This window comes from Diaphorina citri, unplaced genomic scaffold (assembly GCF_000475195.1).
Source record: "Diaphorina citri unplaced genomic scaffold, Diaci psyllid genome assembly version 1.1 scaffold400, whole genome shotgun sequence".
NCBI lineage: Eukaryota > Metazoa > Arthropoda > Insecta > Hemiptera > Psyllidae > Diaphorina > Diaphorina citri.
Window position 1 is genome coordinate 33,344 of NW_007377835.1, and position 20,133 is coordinate 53,476.

At 36.5% G+C, this 20,133-nt stretch overlaps 1 protein-coding gene across 1 annotated transcript in view; it reads right to left on the minus strand.

Annotated features, from left to right (window-relative positions):
• Positions 1–1,003: 1,003 nt before the first annotated feature.
• Positions 1,004–20,133, minus strand: part of LOC103508446 (E3 ubiquitin-protein ligase Mdm2-like) — a 36,054-nt gene continuing 16,924 nt past the window's right edge. The window contains exon 2 of the mRNA XM_008472989.3: positions 1,004–2,467. Coding sequence (XP_008471211.1) covers positions 1,221–2,438 — 1,218 coding nt within the window. The 5' untranslated portion in view covers positions 2,439–2,467 and the 3' untranslated portion in view covers positions 1,004–1,220. The remainder of the gene's footprint in view (positions 2,468–20,133) is intronic.

Genomic DNA, 20,133 nt, shown 5'->3' on the forward strand with positions numbered 1-20,133 from the left:
AAAAAATGTATGCCAGTAGAAAATGTCAGGTTTTTTTTCCCTCCCCACAAGAAAAAAAGGGGGGAAAATCCCCTCTTTAATCTTTAATTGCTTTTAATAAATTTCGAGGGAAGAAAATTTTTGTGAAAATTTTTGTGAAAATTCATCGTTACAACAGAATTCAATGCAAACTAGACATAATACATTACTACATGTAAAAATAAACCATTTTCTTTCTTTCTTTCTTTCTTTCTCTCTCGAAACAACAAACACAAAATAAAAATAAACTTTCCGAACTTTATACCAATATAAAAAACCATGTAATAAATTAGATATTCGCAACCTTTACGCACATAGAGAAAAAAGCTTAACCGTCCTCAAACTTTCATTTGTAAAAAAAAAAAATAAAAATAAATAAATAATGGTGTAAATCATCCCTCTTGATAACAAAATAATAATAAAACATGGGAAATGAAAATGACAAAATTACTAGTAAATTGACCAACTCTTCTATTTCATATGTTTGTACTAAGGGATTTTCACACAGACCATGTCATAAACAAACTTGAAAATTGAATCTTCATCCTTCTTCCCATGAGCTCTTCGAACAATTTCAACAGACAAGAATCTACGAGATGATCATTTTCAAAACTTTTGACGCCGGCAGTGTGCAAGTGGGACATTTCTTCGTCTGCTTCCAAACTTTACGCGCACATGGATAACAACAGCACACATGCACTTCATACATATGCACGAACGCGCCATTCTTAGGCGCCTTCACAACATCGTTACAACAGAATTCAATGCAAACTAGGCATTATACATTACTGCATGTAAAAATAAACCATTTTCTTTCTTTCTTTCTCGAAACAACAAACACAAAATAAAAATAAACTTTCCGAACTTTATACCTATATAAAAAACCATGTGATAAATTAGACATTCGCAACTTATACGCACATAGAGAAAAAAGCTTAACCGTTCGAACTTTCATTTGTAAAAAAAAAAAAAACTAAATAAATAATGGTGTAAATCATCCCTCTTGATAACAAAATAATAATGAAACATGGGAAATGAAAACAAAATGAAAATGACAAAATTACTAGTAAATTGACCAACTCTTCTATTTCATATTTTTGTACTAAGGGATTTTCACACAGACCATGTCATAAACGAACTTGAAAATTGAATCTTCATCCTTCTTCCCATGAGCTCTTCGAACAATTTCAATAGACAAGAATCTACGAGATGATCATTTTCAAAACTTTTGACGCCGGCAGTGTGCAAGTGGGACATTTCTTTGTCTGCTTCCAAACTTTACGCGCACATGGATAACAACAGCACACATGCACTTCATACATATGCACGAACGCGCCATTCTTAGGCGCCTTATCACACATGATACACAGGGCACTCATATCTACTTCACTATTGGTAACATTGTCCCTCCTGTCTACTTCATCAGCCCCTAGCCCCCCACTAGCAGCCCCTAGCCCCTCCGCAATCTGATTGCTAGAGGAGCCCCCTGCAAGGTTATCCTGCATGATGGCCGCATCATACACCTTATCAACCGACTGACACAGATTGCTAAAGAATTGACTAGAAGTGTTCATCGCGTCAAACCGACCGATGAGGGATTTGGTTGTCATACTGTTCGTATTGCCACAGGCGTCAAGCGATGGATTCTGTACATTTGATTCACTTGGAGCATCCTGTTTCAATCGTTTCGACTCTTGTATTTTCTCTACTTCATCACATAATCCTCTGAAGAACGTTTGACTGTCTGCCTTCAGATTGTCGAATTTCCCAATGAATGTGTCTAGCTTCATGGTGCTGTCGAGTTTCATTGATTTGGAGACACTACTCCCTATCGTCTTCTGAGCCTCTTCCTCGCTATGGTCACTACTGGAACGCGTGCGCTTCCGTTTCTTAGCGAGGGGTTTGCGTCGCTCCGAGCTGTTAGCGCTGGTCGACGCGGCGCTGGCTCTCTTCTTCGTCGCCTTGGGTTTGGGCGGAAACATTTCCTTGCGCAGCTTGAAGCATTTCATACAGAAGTGGAACTTGGGGTTGTTGTTGGTCTTAAAGCATTGGGCGCAGTTCCAATAGTCTGCCTGGCCTAGTTCTGAATCTGAGCTCCCCATGGTTGACTCCAACTCGTGTTCACCACTGTTTGATGACGTCACTGGTTGCGAGAAAGTTTCCACAATAATCTTCTCAGTTTTGATGATAAAGTCATCCGACGAGTCTGTCTCCAGTAGGGGATTCTTCTCAGATGGTATAGAATACAGGGTGTACTCCGAGGCATCTGATTTGGTGCACGTATCACTCTCATCCCGTACGTACTCCGTTTCCTTATCTTGCATACTGTATACAGACTCAGTCCTGTCCGTGCCGCTACTCTCATCCGAAGATTCCGGTGCCAACACGTAGTGGTATCTTCGGTAGTTGTCGGTCATCATTTTTTCTACTCAAGTTTCTTCTTCGCGAGCTATAAGAGAAAAGGAACGGAAACAGAAATTTGATGTTAATTACACGAAGAACGACAGGGGGGGAAACAAAAAGAACAACAAAGGGGAAAGTTTAATGAGAGAGTACAATGTGGCAATGAACAAAACACACATTTTAAATGTGCAGTTTAAAGAGCCGTTTCGCAGTGGAATACTTTCCGCCGTAATTATCATTTAAAGGCCGGAGTCACACGATCTCATGGAAATTATAAATAATTGACCGAAAGCTCTCGTTTCCTGGCATAAAAACATTACTTCTGGTAGGGCGCAACCTTCCTCTCTGTCTACCATCTTTCTTCTTCCCCTTATAGAAGGTACCCACCGTTCTATTCTACTTTCCTCATCGCAATTACTACCACAATATCTCTACTACTACTACCTATCATTGCCAGTTGTATTTCATTTCATTTTATTATTTTATTGTCATTTTCTACTACCACCTATTAATTCACATTTATATTTACTTTTTTTTTCTTTTTATGTTAAGCAAGGTCTTTTTACTGAATTGTTACTGATACATGTATTATTTTTTAACCCATCAAATATACGAGACCTTGTTTAGACTGCTGAATTTTATGACCTGACTTGAACTCAAACCACTAACCTCCAGATACGAAGTCCACTGTCCTGATCTTCTTTGCCTGCTGTATTTGTGTCCGCAGCGTCATTTTACCGTTATCTTTGGGTCATCTTGCAAGGTTATGAAGAACAACTAGTTCTAAACTAATAAAGTTGTAATGTCGGTACCAAAAATTTAGTGAACTCACCAAAAAGTAAAAGAAAAGCTAAACAAAATAATTCAATTTCAAATGCTTTTTTTTTGTAAAAAAATAAATAAATATATCTCTCTCTGCATTTATTTTTTCGATTTTTTCAACTGTACAAAAAGTCTAATGTCTAACACAATAAGGGAATTATTGCGATTTCATATAAAAAAGAACAAACTAACAAAATGTTATAAGAAAATTAAAAACAGTTTTCAACTGTACAAAAATTCTAATGTCTAACACAATAAGGGAATTATTGCGATTTCATATAAAAAAGAACAAACTAACAAAATGTTATAAGAAAATTAAAAACAGTGCCTTACCCGAAACAAAATTAAGAAAAAATTAAGATTTCCGAGTAAGTTCCGATAATTTTCGAGTGAAAATGCCATAATAACATCATTGGGTAAGTTTTGGTAAGTTTGACCATTTCCGAGTGAAAAATGCCGTAATAACATCATTGGTTTAACAAAATTAAGATTTCCGAGTAAGTTCCGATAATTTCCGAGTGAAAATGCCATAATAACATCATTGGGTAAGTTTTGGTAAGTTTGACCATTTCCGAGTGAAAAATGCCGTAATAACATCATTGGGTAAGTTTAGGTAAGTTCCGATCATTTCCGAGTGAAATTCATCATAGAAGTAACATAATTGGTTAACTTTCATGTAGCTGGTCCTAACCAACTTTGGATATTATGTATCACCCTATCAGGTAAGGTCATTCGCCCTGGTTCCGAGTTGGTATTATATTAGTTTAAATGTATCGATACGCTTAAGGTAAGTGAAGAGGGATTCGATGGCATCAGGTTTGGTTGGGGGAGGAGTCAGAGCTTCTCAAAATATGTGTACAAGAGAAGATAATTCTTGGAAAGTATTTCTTGACTAAAAAGTATTAAGAACATTCTTAATCGGCCGTTTAAGCCTTCCATTTTCAGGGATTAAATCTAATTTTTCCTTGGAATTTTATCTAATTTTGCCTTAATTTATTCCCCGTCCTCAGCTTCTCCAGAAACCGTTTTTTATTTGTTAAGCCCATCTAATTTGTCACTAGGCAGTGAAAAGGGAACTCGCTAAATCCAACAGGATTGTGGACTGAAAAACATTTTTATTTTTCTACAAGGAAAATGGGGAAATACATTTTTTTTACCAAGGGAAATGTACACTGATTTTTTTTCTTTTTTTTTACTTTAAATGAAAAAAATAATAAAAAAAAAGCTTATCAAAGTTGAAAAAGTTTCGCTGTACAATCCCGTTGTCTTATCTGTTTGTCTCATTTTTCCAATCCATTTTATTTTTTTTAGATAAAGTTATTCTCATCTATTTATTTCTCATTTTCTTTCGAATTGTCAGGGCTGAATTGACAGGGAAGTCAGAACTAGAAAAACCTGAGTTTTTTTTCCAACTTTAAAATACATTTCTCCATTTCCAACCAATTTTATTGCAGTCTAAAAGTTTTCGATTAAATAAAAAGGTTTTTAAAGGTTGTTTGGAACAGTTTTCTTCCCTTTTGAACTTTCTGAAGTTTCTCCTGTTTTCCCTTTTGAGACGAATCGACAAATGTTTATTAAACACAAATGAAAGTTCGTGGAATGGTGGAAAGTTCGAAACACGAAAACCATTTCAGGCTTTTTTTCCCGTCTTAATTTAAACACAGCGGGCATTCTATTCCTACGTCCTATTAAAATGTATGTTTGTTCATTGACCACTATACCGGGTGTCCCAAAAGTTATGTTTGAGAAATTGGAGACCTTGTCCGAAAAAGAAGGCCGAATGTGAACAGCAGCCTGTTACTCCCCCGGACAAGCTGGTTCGGAGAAAATTTGACTTGAAGGACACCGTGTATCAAATGTACTCTGTCAACACATTGCAATAAGGAGCGGGGTACCTAAACAAAGGAGAAGTCAGTCGAAATGTGTCCGCCAAGATAAAATGGAAATATTGTTCTGACCAGAACTGGACGAATCACTTCAGTTAAGCAACGTCGTGCGTGTTTGATATCTGAATGACCATCTGGGAAATAATATGAATTGGGCAATCACGGGTGCACTCAGCTTCGTGAGGATAATTTAACAGAGGAGCTGGTTAAAAAAGGGGGGGGATGAAAAAAAAATTAATAATAATAATAATAATATAATAATAAAGGCCCATAAGAAATCCATTCAGTTTCTTGTGGGACACATTTCGTCCGACCCTCTTCAACCGCAGACAAGTGATTTCATTTAAAGTTCAACAATTTTCCACTTTGCTACAAGTTAGGATGTTAGGCACATGGGAAGGGTTGGTACAAGGGATTACTCAAATGTTTTCTGTGACCTGTGACTGATAAAAAGGAATAGGTAGGCACGTACGATGTGTGACTTTTTAAATTACTGTATGATTTTTAGCTGAATTCCCTTTAGAGGTGCTATTCATTTTGCTGCAGTCACGGAGTTAGTCAACAAATTGGTAGAAGTTAGGATCGGGATTGTGTTTCTTTAAATTTAATTTCTAGCATAATGTTAGTTGTTAGTTGACTAACTTCACAGATGGATTTAACTACTTCGTGACATACTGATTACTGAACTACCATATTTGCAGAATTTAGACGGAAATCAAGAAATCGGGTAGGAGGGAGATTCGTAGAAGCTCAACCCGTCCTTTGGGGCTGACCGGCCCCTACACCTAAGCCTCAGTTTGGACTTTTTGTGTGTGAGAAGGGGTAGGAGGGAAGAAAAGAATATACCTTGTTCATACTGTCCGAATGAGACTAAACAGTCCCTTCACCCCAGCAGTCTAAACAAGGTTTCGTATATTGGATCGCCTAGAGTGTGGACAAAACGCACACAAATGAAATGAAAGCTAGCATTGCAGACACACTCAGGAAAATTATCCCATACATTATCATATTAAACAGGTAAAATGACAGAAAAAGGTCCAAGGTTAATAATAATAATAATTTATCATTTATCATTCTTAAAACTTAAAATCCAGTGATTTAGCGACTACTGTTCCCATACGGATTTTTGCATGCAAGAAAAAGTTGTCATTCCAGTATAGGTACATAAAATTAACAAAATAACATTAGCTTCCTGAGGGATCATAAGCCACAACATCATAATAGGTACAGTGAAAAACTTCATTTTTCGCTGTAGTAACTCTAGTTCTAACAGTTGGATTAAATTGAGTGTCATTTTGTCATTCGGTCTTCTTATGTTCTTAAAGGACTTCAGGTAGGTCTTAAGTTGGCGCCTTCTCACGTTAACTGCAACCCAGCCTGAGTGGGTCTGGGAAAAGCCAGCAGATTAGCAGAACGCACATTGCCCAGTTGTTCACTGGTGCAAGTGGTGCATCTAGCGTGCTATAGCCACTAGCTGAATACAATTTTATGTTGTAAGTACGAAAAAACATTTACGATTCAAAATAATAATGCATAATGCCCATATTCAGCATTTTCATAATCAAAAGTCCTACGCTTCAATGGGCATTCAATGAAAAAAGCATTCAAATGCAACCAAAGTACTGTGAAACAATAGCACTATTTTCCATGCCCTCTCCAAAAAGAGCAGTGAATAAAAAAATACCATTGGTACATTTTAGTTAATAAAATATTAATGGAAATTATAAAATTGTGTAGGTACGAAATTAGCTATACGGTATACGTGTATGAGAATGAAGCATTGAAGCCCTTACAGAATAGTGTAGTAAACAAGACATAGAAAATGCAAATCCCAGCCAAACACAACATATTTCGACCATCCTCCAAAAGTACACCAGTTGCTTTCAAACTTGAAAACAAACAGCAAAAACACGAATAGGAAACGTAAAAAAAGAACAAAAAATTGCTTGCTTTGTGTAGAGAAGAAAGAAATAAAAACAATAACCAGTTGGAACACAAACAAAACGGCATTAAAAACAATAGGGAGGAAAAAAACCCCGGGAAAACACCGCACTAACTTTTGGTGAGGAGAGAAAAACAAACAAAAATTCCATTATGGAAAGCGCAAACAGCGTCTATACTCGTACTACTACATATACATACATATTTTGTACACCAGTGTGGTTAAACTACGAAAAACAAGAAGAATTCATAAAAGAAATATGTAGAAGAAAATCTACAAAAAGTCTCAGGCGTGCAGGAAACGAGGGACGACGGAACAATGATAATGAATATGCAAGAATTGCAAACAGAAAACAGGGAAAAACACCGTAAGGAGAAATCCAGTCAAGCTCAAATTTATACCACCTTCGACACGGTGTGGCAAGCGGAGAAGAAAATTTAAATGAATAATAAACAACAATACAGAGATGCAGAAGTTACATAGAAATTGCAAGCTATACAGAGTCTAAACAAGGTTTCGTATATTGGATGAATTGGATCGCCTAGAGTGTGGACAAAACGCACACAAATGAAATGAAAGCTAGCATTGCAGACACACTCAGGAAAATTATCCCATACATACTATGATGTATCAGATCTGATATGTGGTGTGTGTGTGAGTGTGAATTCACGAGGCGCTATAGGAATGATAAATTGCTAATGAAGAAGGGAGGGAGGGGGGGAGAGGGAGAGAGGGGAGGGAGAGAGAGAGAGAGAGAAAAGGTGTTTGCATGGTGGGATAAAAAAATACGTGCGAACGTGGTACACGTATAACAAAGGTATGAGGAGAAAAAAAAGGGTGAATGAACAATAGAAGACGAGAAATAGGGAAAAATAGAAAACAAAGGGAAAAGAAGAAAACATTGGAAATAGGATAGGAGAAAGAGAAGGACGAAAGGGGAAGGAGAAACGAATAAGAAGAAGAGGGATACATGAACTCACCGGAAAATAGAGGAAGGGAGAGAACGAAAAATGGGCATCAGAAGCAGAAGGGAGGGAGAGAAGAAAGAGAAAGAGAAGGAGAAAAAAGAGAGAGAAAAGGAGGAGGTAAAAAAGAGAGGGAGAAGAAGAAGAAGGCTGATCAGGAGGAGACGAGAAAGAGGAGGAGGAGAAGGAAGAGGAAGAGAAGGAGGAGGAAGAGGAGGAGGAGGAAGAGGAAGAGAAGGAGGAGGAAGAGGAAGAGGAGGAGGAGAAGGAGGAGAATGAGGAAGAGGAGGAGGATGAGGAAGAGGAGGAGGAGGAGGAGGAGGAAGAGGAAAAGGAAGAGTGAATAGAGAAAGAGGACCAGTGAAAGAGTAAACTGAGGAGGACGACGAGAAAGAATAAAAATAATAATAAAAAAAAAGACAGGAAATTTTTATTATGGTGTTGCTACATTTTTCCTGTCCACTGAGTTGAAAATTCTATTCTATTCCCATAGCTCCAGCACCTCCGTTTTCTCCTCCTCCCTCCCCTTCACACCTTCATACTCATCCTCCTCTATTTCCATTCCCCCAAAAATTCGTCCAAAGTAACAATTTTTCCGATTTTTTTTTTCGTTGGCAAATGTGAACACCATAATTCATTTGCTGCATAGGTGCCATAGATACACCTTTAAGGCCGCCTTGCAAAAAAAAAAAAAAAAAAAAAAAAAAAAAAAATTTTCCTGGGGATTAATTATTTTATTATTAGTAAGGGGAAAAAAATCATCATTTTATTGGACTTCACGGGTCTGTGACCTAGCATGTCCCATAGTAAAACTCAATCCCATAGTAAAACTCATCCCACAGTATGGCCAAATGAGATAGATTCAGAAGGTACTTTAAGTTTTTTAGCTAAATTCCTTTCAGGATGGGATATTCATTCCTTCTTTTCATTTCTGTCAGGCAGTTTTTAGTTAAATTCCCTTTAGGGGTGATCTATTCATTCTTTTAATTTTCATCAGTCACAGAAAATTGTTGAACTTTAAAGAGAGACAAAAAATATCAGAATTTAAAAGGGGAGACATGGAAGAAAAATACATTACTTTCCTTATAATAGGTTAAGGAAAGCAAAGTTACTATAGGATAAGGAAAGTAAAAAATGGAATCGATAAAAAACGGCTCCAAAAAAATTCAATAAAAGTGGAAAAAGAAGAAAAATATGACAAATAATTATTTTTATTCATAACAAAACGGTACACAAATGGGGGTACAAAACCATTATCTAAATCTAAAACCATTTGAGTAGCAGCCTGATGCGCATGCGTTAACATTCACACTTCGCCATTCTGTAACAGTGACCAACTTTTTTTGACCATAAGATCTGTACCATCAACCATCAGGACATTAGATATAAACCACAAGATCTCATCTTGTGGTCTCCTATAGAATGGGTCTAACTAGTCCATATCACAGTGATGGTAAAATGTCACTAAGAAATGCCATTCTACAAATTTATGGCTTAATTATTTTATTATTAGTAAGGGGAAAAATCATCATTTTATTGAACTTCACGGGTCTGTGACCTAGCATGTCCCAATGCCAATCCCACAGTATAACTCATCCCACAGTATGACCAAATGAGATAGATTCAGAAGGTACTTTAAGTTTTTTAGCTAAATTTCCTTTCAGGATGGGATATTCATTCCTTCTTTTCATTTCTGTCAGGCAGTTTTTAGTTAAATTCCCTTTAGGGGTGAGCTATTCATTCTTTTAATTTTCATCAGTCACAGAAAATTGTTGAACTTTAAAGAGAGACAAAAAATATCAGAATTTAAAAGGGGAGACATGGAAGAAAAATACATTACTTTCCTTATAATAGGTTAAGGAAAGCAAAGTTACTATAGGATAAGGAAAGTAAAAAATGGAATCGATAAAAAACGGCTCCAAAAAAATTCAATAAAAGTGGAAAAAGAAGAAAAATATGACAAATAATTATTTTTATTCATAACAAAACGGTACACAAATGGGGGTACAAAACCATTATCTAAATCTAAAACCATTTGAGTAGCAGCCTGATGCGCATGCGTTAACAAAGAGTGATTCATATCAGCAAAACCCATGTACAAAAATTACAACAAAAAATCTTACAGTAAAAAGGCCAATTTTACCATTGGGGAATCAAATACTAAAAAATTACCATCTTTGGACTAAAAAATAAAACAAGTGTCGTTATTCCTTATGCTTAAAGGTCGGTGTCATGTAAAAAAAAAAGTTGAAAATTTCGTCATCCTTTCAAGGTCGCCAAAGAGAATTAAATTATTCCCATGATAAAATTCGCTTGACGAAACGCTATCACCACCAAAAACCCAAGTAAAACTATGTATAAAGTGCGCCACAAGAAGAAATGGGGCCAAATGTCAGACAACTATTTAGACTGTCAGCTTATAGAGGAGAGAAGAATATTTTATTAAGCCCGAAAACCTATAGTGGGAAAGTCAACTTGGGCCAACAAATTAGACCGAGCCGCCCCCTAACTACCGGGTGATAACGGGAACACACTTCAATGTGGACACTGGACATTGCAGTTTGCCTCCTGGTTGCATAGAAAGAGGACCGGGGGACCCCATGGACCTTGTTACACTACCACACTGTACGAAATAAACCACATGGACAAGTTGTAACGTGTTCTCGCAACCTTACTCCATTCAAATAATGGAACGCGGTACCTCTTCAATCACTTCGGTCTTCATGTGGATTCCGAGTACCGAGTAATATTAATTTGTTTGCAAGCCTACAACTGTTTCTTCTAATGTATTACATAAGTAAATATGTCTTCTTTTTCTATATGTTTTTATTACTTTCCTTAGTATTACTTTCCTTATAAGGAAGAATTAATGTATTTATATACAACTTGAGGTCTGTTATTTTGGGACAAATTTTGCATCTAACGTTGACTTTGAACCTTTCAAGCCATTATTACTGGGTCGATTGGTTTGAACTTTTGGAGGGTTGAATGTGAAAATGCTGAATATGGCCATTATGCATTATTATTTTGAATCGTAAATGTTTTTTTTTAAATAAAGCTTATGGATTCCATTCTACAATATTAGTATTACCTACACTAGAATATTAAAACATAAAAAGTGACTACCTACATTAAACATAAAAAAACTGACTACATATGTAAATACAGAGTTAAGTTCACAAAGTTTCATAGCAATCGGACGAGCGGTTTGGCCAGACATAAAGTTCGAACAAACACACACACATACAAATATTAATTTTTATATATTAGATACTGGAATGACAACTTTTTCTTGCATGCAAAAATCCGTATGGGAACAGTAGTCGCTAAATCACCGGATTTTAAGTTTTAAGAATGATAAATAATTATTATTATTATTAACCTTGGACCTTTTTCTGTCATTTTACCTGTTTAATATGATATATTGTTGTAAAGCTCGAGTTCGCAGTGCCTTTTTTGCTAGTCAAAAAGTTATTCATCTAAAAAAAAAATCTTCTTAGTTGAAGTACTTCATACAAAAAATACAAAAATCATTCTGTGATTCTGTCATATTTTTCCAAAGTACTTGAAATGTTCAAATTTCAAATTTAAGTAACAACTTTAAGAAAAAACTTTCAAGGGTCATTATAAATATTAAAATGTGAAAAAGAAAGGTCATATTTTCTTATGAATTTTCTTCTTCTGGAAATATGTAGCAAAATTCAAAATAGGAAGCTGTGAATCCGACTTGTGTCCACCTAAATTTTTGGATACCTAATTTGTTAAGTCCACGTTTTTTGTACCCACTTACTGCTTCTCATGATCATAATTTTGTGAATTGTTCATTTTCTGAGCGGAAATTGTTTTAGATTTAGTCCGATTTTTTGGTTCTGGTAAATTTTTGCTTGCCAACTCCTGCCCTTTTCTGATGTCTGACTTAAAATATGCCCCCTCCTGTATGCCCGGTTTTACTATCACTGATGCCCAGGTCAACAGTTTTTCAGAGCATATATGTTGTTGTTATAGCGGCTTTAGCTTTCGCCGAATGGTGTTGGCAGAGTAATTTATCGTCAGAATACTCTGGTTAACTTAACCATCGGATTGTAAAACCGGGCAATCATTGTGTTGTGGTTTTTCATGCAAGTATACATCTATTGTGGTGACGATGACTTTAACTTGGATTGTTCTTGCGATTTTACCCCTTTTGCATGTAATCGCTTCTTGTACAGGTAAAGCCTGAAGAAAACTGTCTTTTGTTGTCACCCAATTTTGAAAAAGAAAAAAAAAAACATCGCCCAAGATAACCCATTTTTATTTACACATTAGAATTACTTATTTAATATTTTTTCTGGTCCCTTTGTACTTTTTCCCCCTTCTGTGATAACTGATAACATTGAAATGCAAACTTTGTGATGTGCAACGTATGAACTTGTTTTTGTTTTGGTGATAGCGTTTCGTCAAGCGAATTTTATCATGGGAATAATTTAATTCTCTTTGGCGACCTTGAAAGGATGACGAAATTTTCAACTTTTTTTTTTTGTACCACTGGTACATTTTAGTTAATAAAATATTCATGAAAATTATAAAATTGTGTACGAAATTAGCTATCCGTGTATGAGAATGAAGCATTGAAGCCCTTACAGAATAGTGTAGTAAACAAGACATAGAAAATCCAAATCCCAAAACAACATATTTCGACCATTTTCCAAAAGTACACCAGTTGCTTTCAAACTCGAAAACAAACAGCAAAAACACGAATAGGAAACGTAAAAAAGAACAACATTGCTTGCTTTTGTAGAGAAAAAAGAAATAAAAACAATAACCAGTTGGAACACAAACAAAACGGCATTAAAAACAATAGGGAGGAAAAAACCCCGGGAAACCCCCGCACTAACTTTTGGTGAGAGAAAAACAAACAAAAATTCCATTATGGAAAGCGCAAACAGCGTCTATACTCGTACTACTACATATACATATTTTGTACACCAGTGTGGTTAAACTACGAAAAACAAGAAGAATTCATAAAGGAAATAGAAGAAAATCTACACTGAAAAGTCTCAGGCGTGCAGGAAACGAGGGACGACGGAACAATGATAATGAATATGCAAGAATTGCAAACGGAAAACAGGGAAAAACACCGTAAGGAGATATCCAGTCAAGCTCAAATTTATACCACCTCGATACGGTGTGGCAAGCGGAGAAGAAAATTTAAATGAATAATAAACAACAATACAGAGATGCAGAAGTTACATAGAAATTGCAAGCTATACTTGTTCAAAACTGCAACAAGCTGAGACTTCAGAGAAAGCTATTATACTTACACAAGACGGGTGCGCGCGGACGGGGATGGGTGGTAAGATTGTTAATGAATTTTCACTTCAAAACTGCAACAAGCTGAGTTAGCTGAGACTTCAGAGAAAGCTATTATACTTACACAAGACGGGTGCGCGCGGACGGGGATGGGTGGTAAGATTGTTAATGAATTTTCAAGTAGTTTGAGAACAAAATTTCCAGATATTCAACTTCCACCAGTTGAGATTATGACTTTACAATCCCTTCGGGGTGTAAAACGATCTCCCAACTTATAAACGATAGTAAACTAATTCACAGAACACAGTGCACGAGGGAAAAATATAGGAACTTTACTTCTGATAACAGATACTCTACGTAGGAACTTTACAAAACACAGTGCACTAGGAAAAATGAAGGAATCTGATAACAACAGATACTCTATGTAGAAACTTCACTTCTGATAACAGATACTCTACTAAACTACTATAATGAGCGAGTGAATCGAGTGATAAATATTTTCAGTTCATAATTTTGATAGTAGGAGGGCGGGATTTCTATTTTTGGGAAGGGATAGAAGGGATGCCCTTTCGGCACCAACAAATAATTTTCGATAAAACGCTCCAACACACTCATCAAAGACATTGGTGGTCTAACAAATATCAAGATAGCTATTTTACTCTAACCACTTGCGTTCAAGGTATCGCAATCAAGCTAGGTAAAAACATACGAGATTCAAAACAAAAATAAGGTCTTTCTTCACAATTTTCTTGTAAAAATCACTGAAGGGTCAAATCAATAGAAAGTCATGAAGGAAGAAGCCAGACACAAAAAGATGATAACATTTGAAACACCTAACCATGAAAATACAATGTGTAAAAAGGCCAAATCACTAAAGGCCAAATCACTAGAAAGTCATGAAGGAAGAAGCCAGACACAAAAAGATGATAACATTTGAAACACCTAACCATGAAAATACAATGTGTAAAATTGGCACTTACGAGGGATAGATAGCAAAACACAGGAGCATTGATGGATCAAATAAGAAAGCCCATATCCCCAGAGATACAAATCCAGAAAAAAAAACTATTGAACACAAGATAAAAAAAAGGACTATCAGTGAAAATACTATAAAAGTGCAAAGATCTGATGCCACTTACGAGGAATGGCTAGCAAAACACAGGAGCATTGATAAAGATACAAATCCAGAAAAAAAAAACTATTGAAACAAGATAAAAAGAAAAGGACTATCCGTGAAAATACTATAAAAGTGCAAAGATCTGATGCCACTTACGAGGAATGGCTAGCAAAACACAGGAGCATTGTTAGATCAAAGAAGGCAATCCCCACCTGGGCAAATCCCATATCCCCAGATATGAGTTCCATATCACCGAAGAAACCAATCCACCAAGAATAAAAGGGATCCTCATGCGTACTGTTCAACAATTGAAGCGAGTTTTTACATGTTGCATTGTTTGTTGTTTGACTGATTCCAAGTGCAGTCAAACAAGGTGCAAGCGCGGCTCTAGTGCAACACAGACAGCACAAACAAAGTGCATCACACACATGGTGGTCTATTGCGAAACCAAAAACCCAAAACACAAGTAAGACTATGTATAAAGTGAGTCACAAGAAGAAATGGGACCAAATGTCAGACATTTATTTAGACTGTCACCTTATAGATGAGAGAAGAATATTTTATTAAGCCCGAAAACCTATAGTGGGAAAGTCAACTTGGGCCAACAAATTAGACCGAGCCGCCCCCTAACTACCGGGTGATAACGGGAACACACTTCAATGTGGACACTGAACATTGCAGTTTGCCTCCTGGTTGCATAGAAAGAGGACCGGGGGACCCCATGGACCTTGTTACACTACCACTATATATATACTTGTAAATCTGTCCAAGGACAGGTATCAGTACAACTTTCTCCACTTTTCTCTATCTTGTGCATCCTCTCTTAACTTCAAAAACCCAAGTAAGACTATGTATAAAGTGCGCCACAAGAAGAAATGGGGCCAAATGTCAGACATTTTTTTGGACTGTCAACTTATAGAGGAGAGAAGAATATTTTATTAAGCCCGAAAACCTGTAGTGGGAAAGTTAACTTGGGCCAACAAATTAGACCGAGCCGCCCCCTAACTACTGGGTGATAACGGGAACACACTTCAATGTGGACACTGGACATTGCAGTTTGCCTCCTGGTTGCATAGAAAGAGGACCGGGGGACCCCATGGACCTTGTTACACTACCACACTGTACATAGTTGGAAATAAACCACATGGACAAGTTGTAACGTGTTCTCGCAACCTTGCTCCATTCAAATAATGGAACGCGGTACCTCTTCAATCACTTCGGTCTACATGTAGATTCCGAGTACCAAGTAATATTAATTTGTTTGCAAGCCTACAACTGTTTCTTCTCATGTATTACATAAATATGTCTTCTTTTTATATATGTATTTATTACTTTCCTTAGTATTTCTTTCCTTATGAGGAAGAATTAATGTATTTATATTTAACTTGAGGTCTGTTATTTTGGGACAAATTTTGCATCTAACGTTGACTTTGAACCTTTCAAGCCATTATTACTGGGTCGATTGGTTTGCTTTCCTTCAGATTTATCTCTTTTATTTCGATTTCATTATTTCTTTATTGATTTAGGTATTCTTTTTCGTTAACCGTCGTAGAATGATGATTTCACTGCATTTTCCTTTTTATTTGGTTTTACTGAACTTGAAATCTCTTCTTGTTTATTTCCTTTCCTTTTTCTTCTTCTGAACTTTAAAAGTTCTTTCTTGTGATATTTTCAATCCTTTGACTAAATCCCTATATGAAGACAACAATTTCCAAGCCTCCTAGTTCTTCAAAGACACTGCCGAGACACTGTTCACTACCACACTGTACGAAATAAACCACATGAACAAGTTGTAACGTGTTCTCGCAACCTTGCTCCATTCAAATAATGGAACGCGGCACCTCTTCAATCACTTCATCACTTCGGTCTTCATGTGGATTCCGAGTACCAAGTAATATTAATTTGTTTGCAAGCCTACAACTGTTTCTTCTAATGTATTACATAAATATGTCTTCTTTTTATATATGTTTTTATTACTTTCCTTATAAGGAAGAATTGATGTATTTGTATTTAACTTGAGGTCTGTTATTTTGGGACAAATTTTGCATCTAACGTTGACTTTGAACCTTTCAAGCCCTTATTACTGGGTCGATTGGTTTGCTTTCCTTCAGATTTATCTCTTTTATTTCGATTTCATTATTTATTGATTTAGGTATTCTTTTTCGTTAACCGTCGTAGAGTGATGATTTCACTGCATTTTCCTTTTTATTTGGTTTTACTGAACTTGAGATCTCTTCTTGTTTATTTCCTTTCCTTTATCTTCTTCTGAACTTTAAAAGTTCTTTCTTGTGATATTTTCAATCCTTTGACTAATTCCCTATGAAGACAACAATTTCCAAGCCTCCTAGTTCTTCAAAGACACTGCCGAGACACTGTTCAATCCCTAGGATAGACGGACCGAAGAGGACGTCAAATATTCGGAATTCCTCGACCAGTTTCCGAGTAAAGTCCATCTCACAGACACACTCATCATGGATGTTTATTTATTGATTTAGGTATTCTTTTTCGTTAACCGTCGTAGAGTGATGATTTCACTGCATTTTCAATTTGGTTTTACTGAACTTGAAATCTCTTCTTGTTTATTTCCTTTCCTTTATCTTCTTCTGAACTTTAAAAGTTCTTTCTTGTAATATTTTCAATCCTTTGACTAAATCCCTATATGAAGACAACAATTTCCAAGCCTCCTAGTTCTTCAAAGACACTGCCGAGACACTGTTCAATCCCTAGGGTAGACGGACCGAAGAGGACGTCAAATATTCGGAATTCCTCGACCAGTTTCCGAGTAAAGTCCATCTCACAGACACACTCATCATGGATTCACCACAACTCATTCGTAATTTATCACTTCTACCGTCTTTCTATGCAAAGTTGGAAGAAATTTTCTTCTGGTGTACCCAGAGGCAGAGGCTGGCTTGTTAATGACTTAATGAGTGATCTCCTTACAAGGGACATCTAAAGGACTTTTGTAGGCTTTACTTTGGGGGACACCCTGTAATATTACTAGGCCATGAACATATTTAGGTACATAAATTTTACGATGGGGGATACCCTGTATATTAAGGTGTGCGTTAGAGATTACCCAGAGGCTGACTTGTCAATGAGCGATCTCCTTACAAGGGACATCCAAGGTTACAATAATACGAAGCGTGTGAGCTCTCTATTTTTTCTTTCATTACTATCTATTTTTTCATTCAAAATTATTTATATCATTTATTTTTATCTAGGGATTCCAAATTTGGGACCTGAAAATAATTATAATAATAATAATAATACTAATAATAATAATGCCTAATTGTTACTTGAAAAGGACTGAAGAGCTGGGGTTGAACCCACGCCCTCCTGTTTACCAGGCGAGCGTCTTAACCACTACACCACCAAGGCAGGTTAGAGAGATTCTCTCCAAGTGTTACTAAAGGTAGGAATAGGAACACACTATGCTCACGTCACGTGAGCTCATGGGGAGTCAGAAAGATGTAGTTCAAAGTTCTCCCATAATATTGTAGGTGATTTCGTTCACGATAGCCACACTGCCTACATCTTTCTCAGTGACGTAGCGTGGTCTAAATTTAAGTGTAGGGCGTGTAGGGCTCATGCACAGGTCTACCAAGTCCCATCACAGTACATGCCATTTTAATATTTATGGGCATTAGAGTGAACTTTTGAGTTGTATGGCCGCCATACACGCCATACATACACGCTACGCCACTGAATTCTTTCTAAATCCTCATGAGCTCACGAGACGTGAGCGTAGTGTGTTTCAGGTTTCTACCTTTGGACCCAAAGTCTTCATAGTATAGTCGGTTAATTAACCGAAGGGTCTGTGGTTCGAATCCCAGTAGCAACTTTTGTGAAAATTTAATTTGTTCCGTGGATTTCGTTCAATTGGTCCTGTAAATTGGATGAAACATTAAGTTTAGGAAGCCCTAGACATCTGTCCACGACTTCTGTGTGATATGTAGGTGTCTGATAATAACGTTTGCTTCCGAATCAATCATCCATATGAATCACCTAATGAATAACAAATCACATCTCACTGACTCAACAAGTTGTTAGTGTATTGGAAAATGTGTTCATGCAAAATGCAACCTATTGACATATCAAAAAAATATTATCACTCTCTTTCATTCACCATGGACGAAAACTTGTCACTACAAAGGAATAAAAATAACAATAATAATAATAATAATAATAATAATAATAATAATAATAATAATAATAATAATAATAATAATAATAATAATGCCCTTTCGGTATTTCAAAAAACTCTCCAACACAACGCACTCATCAAAGACATTGGTGGTCCAAGAAATATCAAGATAGCTATTTTACTCTAACCACTTGCGTTCAAAGGTATCGCAATCAAGCTAGGTAAAAACATACGAGATTCAAAACAAAAATAAGGCCTTTCTTCACAATTTTCTTGTAAAAATCACTGAAGGGCCAAATCAATAGAAAGTCATGAAGGAAGAAGCCAGACACAAAAAGATGATAACATTTGAAACACCTAACCATGAAAATACAATGTGTAAGCGAGGGAAAAATATAGGAACTTTTTTTCTGATAACAGATACTCTACCTAGGAACTTTACAAAACACAGTGCACTAGGAAAAATGTAGGAATCTGATAACAAATACTCTATGTACCTAGAAACACTAGAAACTTTACTTCTGATAACAGATACTCCACTAAACTACTATAATGAGCGAGGGAATCGAGTGATAAATATTTTCAGTTCATAATTTTGATAGTAGGAGGGCGGGATTTCTATTTTTGGGAAGGGATAGAAGGGATGCCCTTTCGGCACCAACAAATAATTTTCGATAAAACGCTCCAACACACTCATCAAAGACATTGGTGGTCTAACAAATATCAAGATAGCTATTTTACTCTAACCACTTGCGTTCAAGGTATCGCAATCAAGCTAGGTAAAAACATACGAGATTCAAAACAAAAATAAGGTCTTTCTTCACAATTTTCTTGTAAAAATCACTGAAGGGTCAAATCAATAGAAAGTCATGAAGGAAGAAGCCAGACACAAAAAGATGATAACATTTGAAACACCTAACCATGAAAATACAATGTGTAAAATTGGCACTTACGCGGGATAGATAGCAAAACATAGGAGCATTGATGGATCAAATAAGAAAGCCCATATCCCCAGAGATACAAATCCAGAAAAAAAAACTATTGAAACAAGATAAAAAGAAAAGGACTATCAGTGAAAATACTATAAAAGTGCAAAGATCTGATGCCACTTACGAGGAATGGCTAGCAAAACACAGGAGCATTGATAGATCAAAGAAGGCAATCCTCATCTGGGCTTTCAACATAGCAATGAGTGTCCACCTACCCATCCATATATCAAATGCTACCCATTAGGATATCAATGGGAATCATTTCAATTTCTCTCTGGCACCGACACGGGGGGCAGCGGTCCCTAATGTGCCATTTGTACGTGCTTCCTGGTGTTCGACATTTGCATGACGTAGACTTATCGACGATTGGGGGATTGATTTCCATTTTTCTCCCTCTCCACACTTCCTTCTTCCTCATCCTCCTCTTCCTCTTTCCCTTCTTCTGCTCCTTTCTCCTCCTTCTCATTCTCTTTTCACTTCCTTCTTTTTTTTCATCTAGTTTCGTTATTTATGGAGAGCGATTTGTTATTCGATTCCTGTCCGTCCATCTCTTTT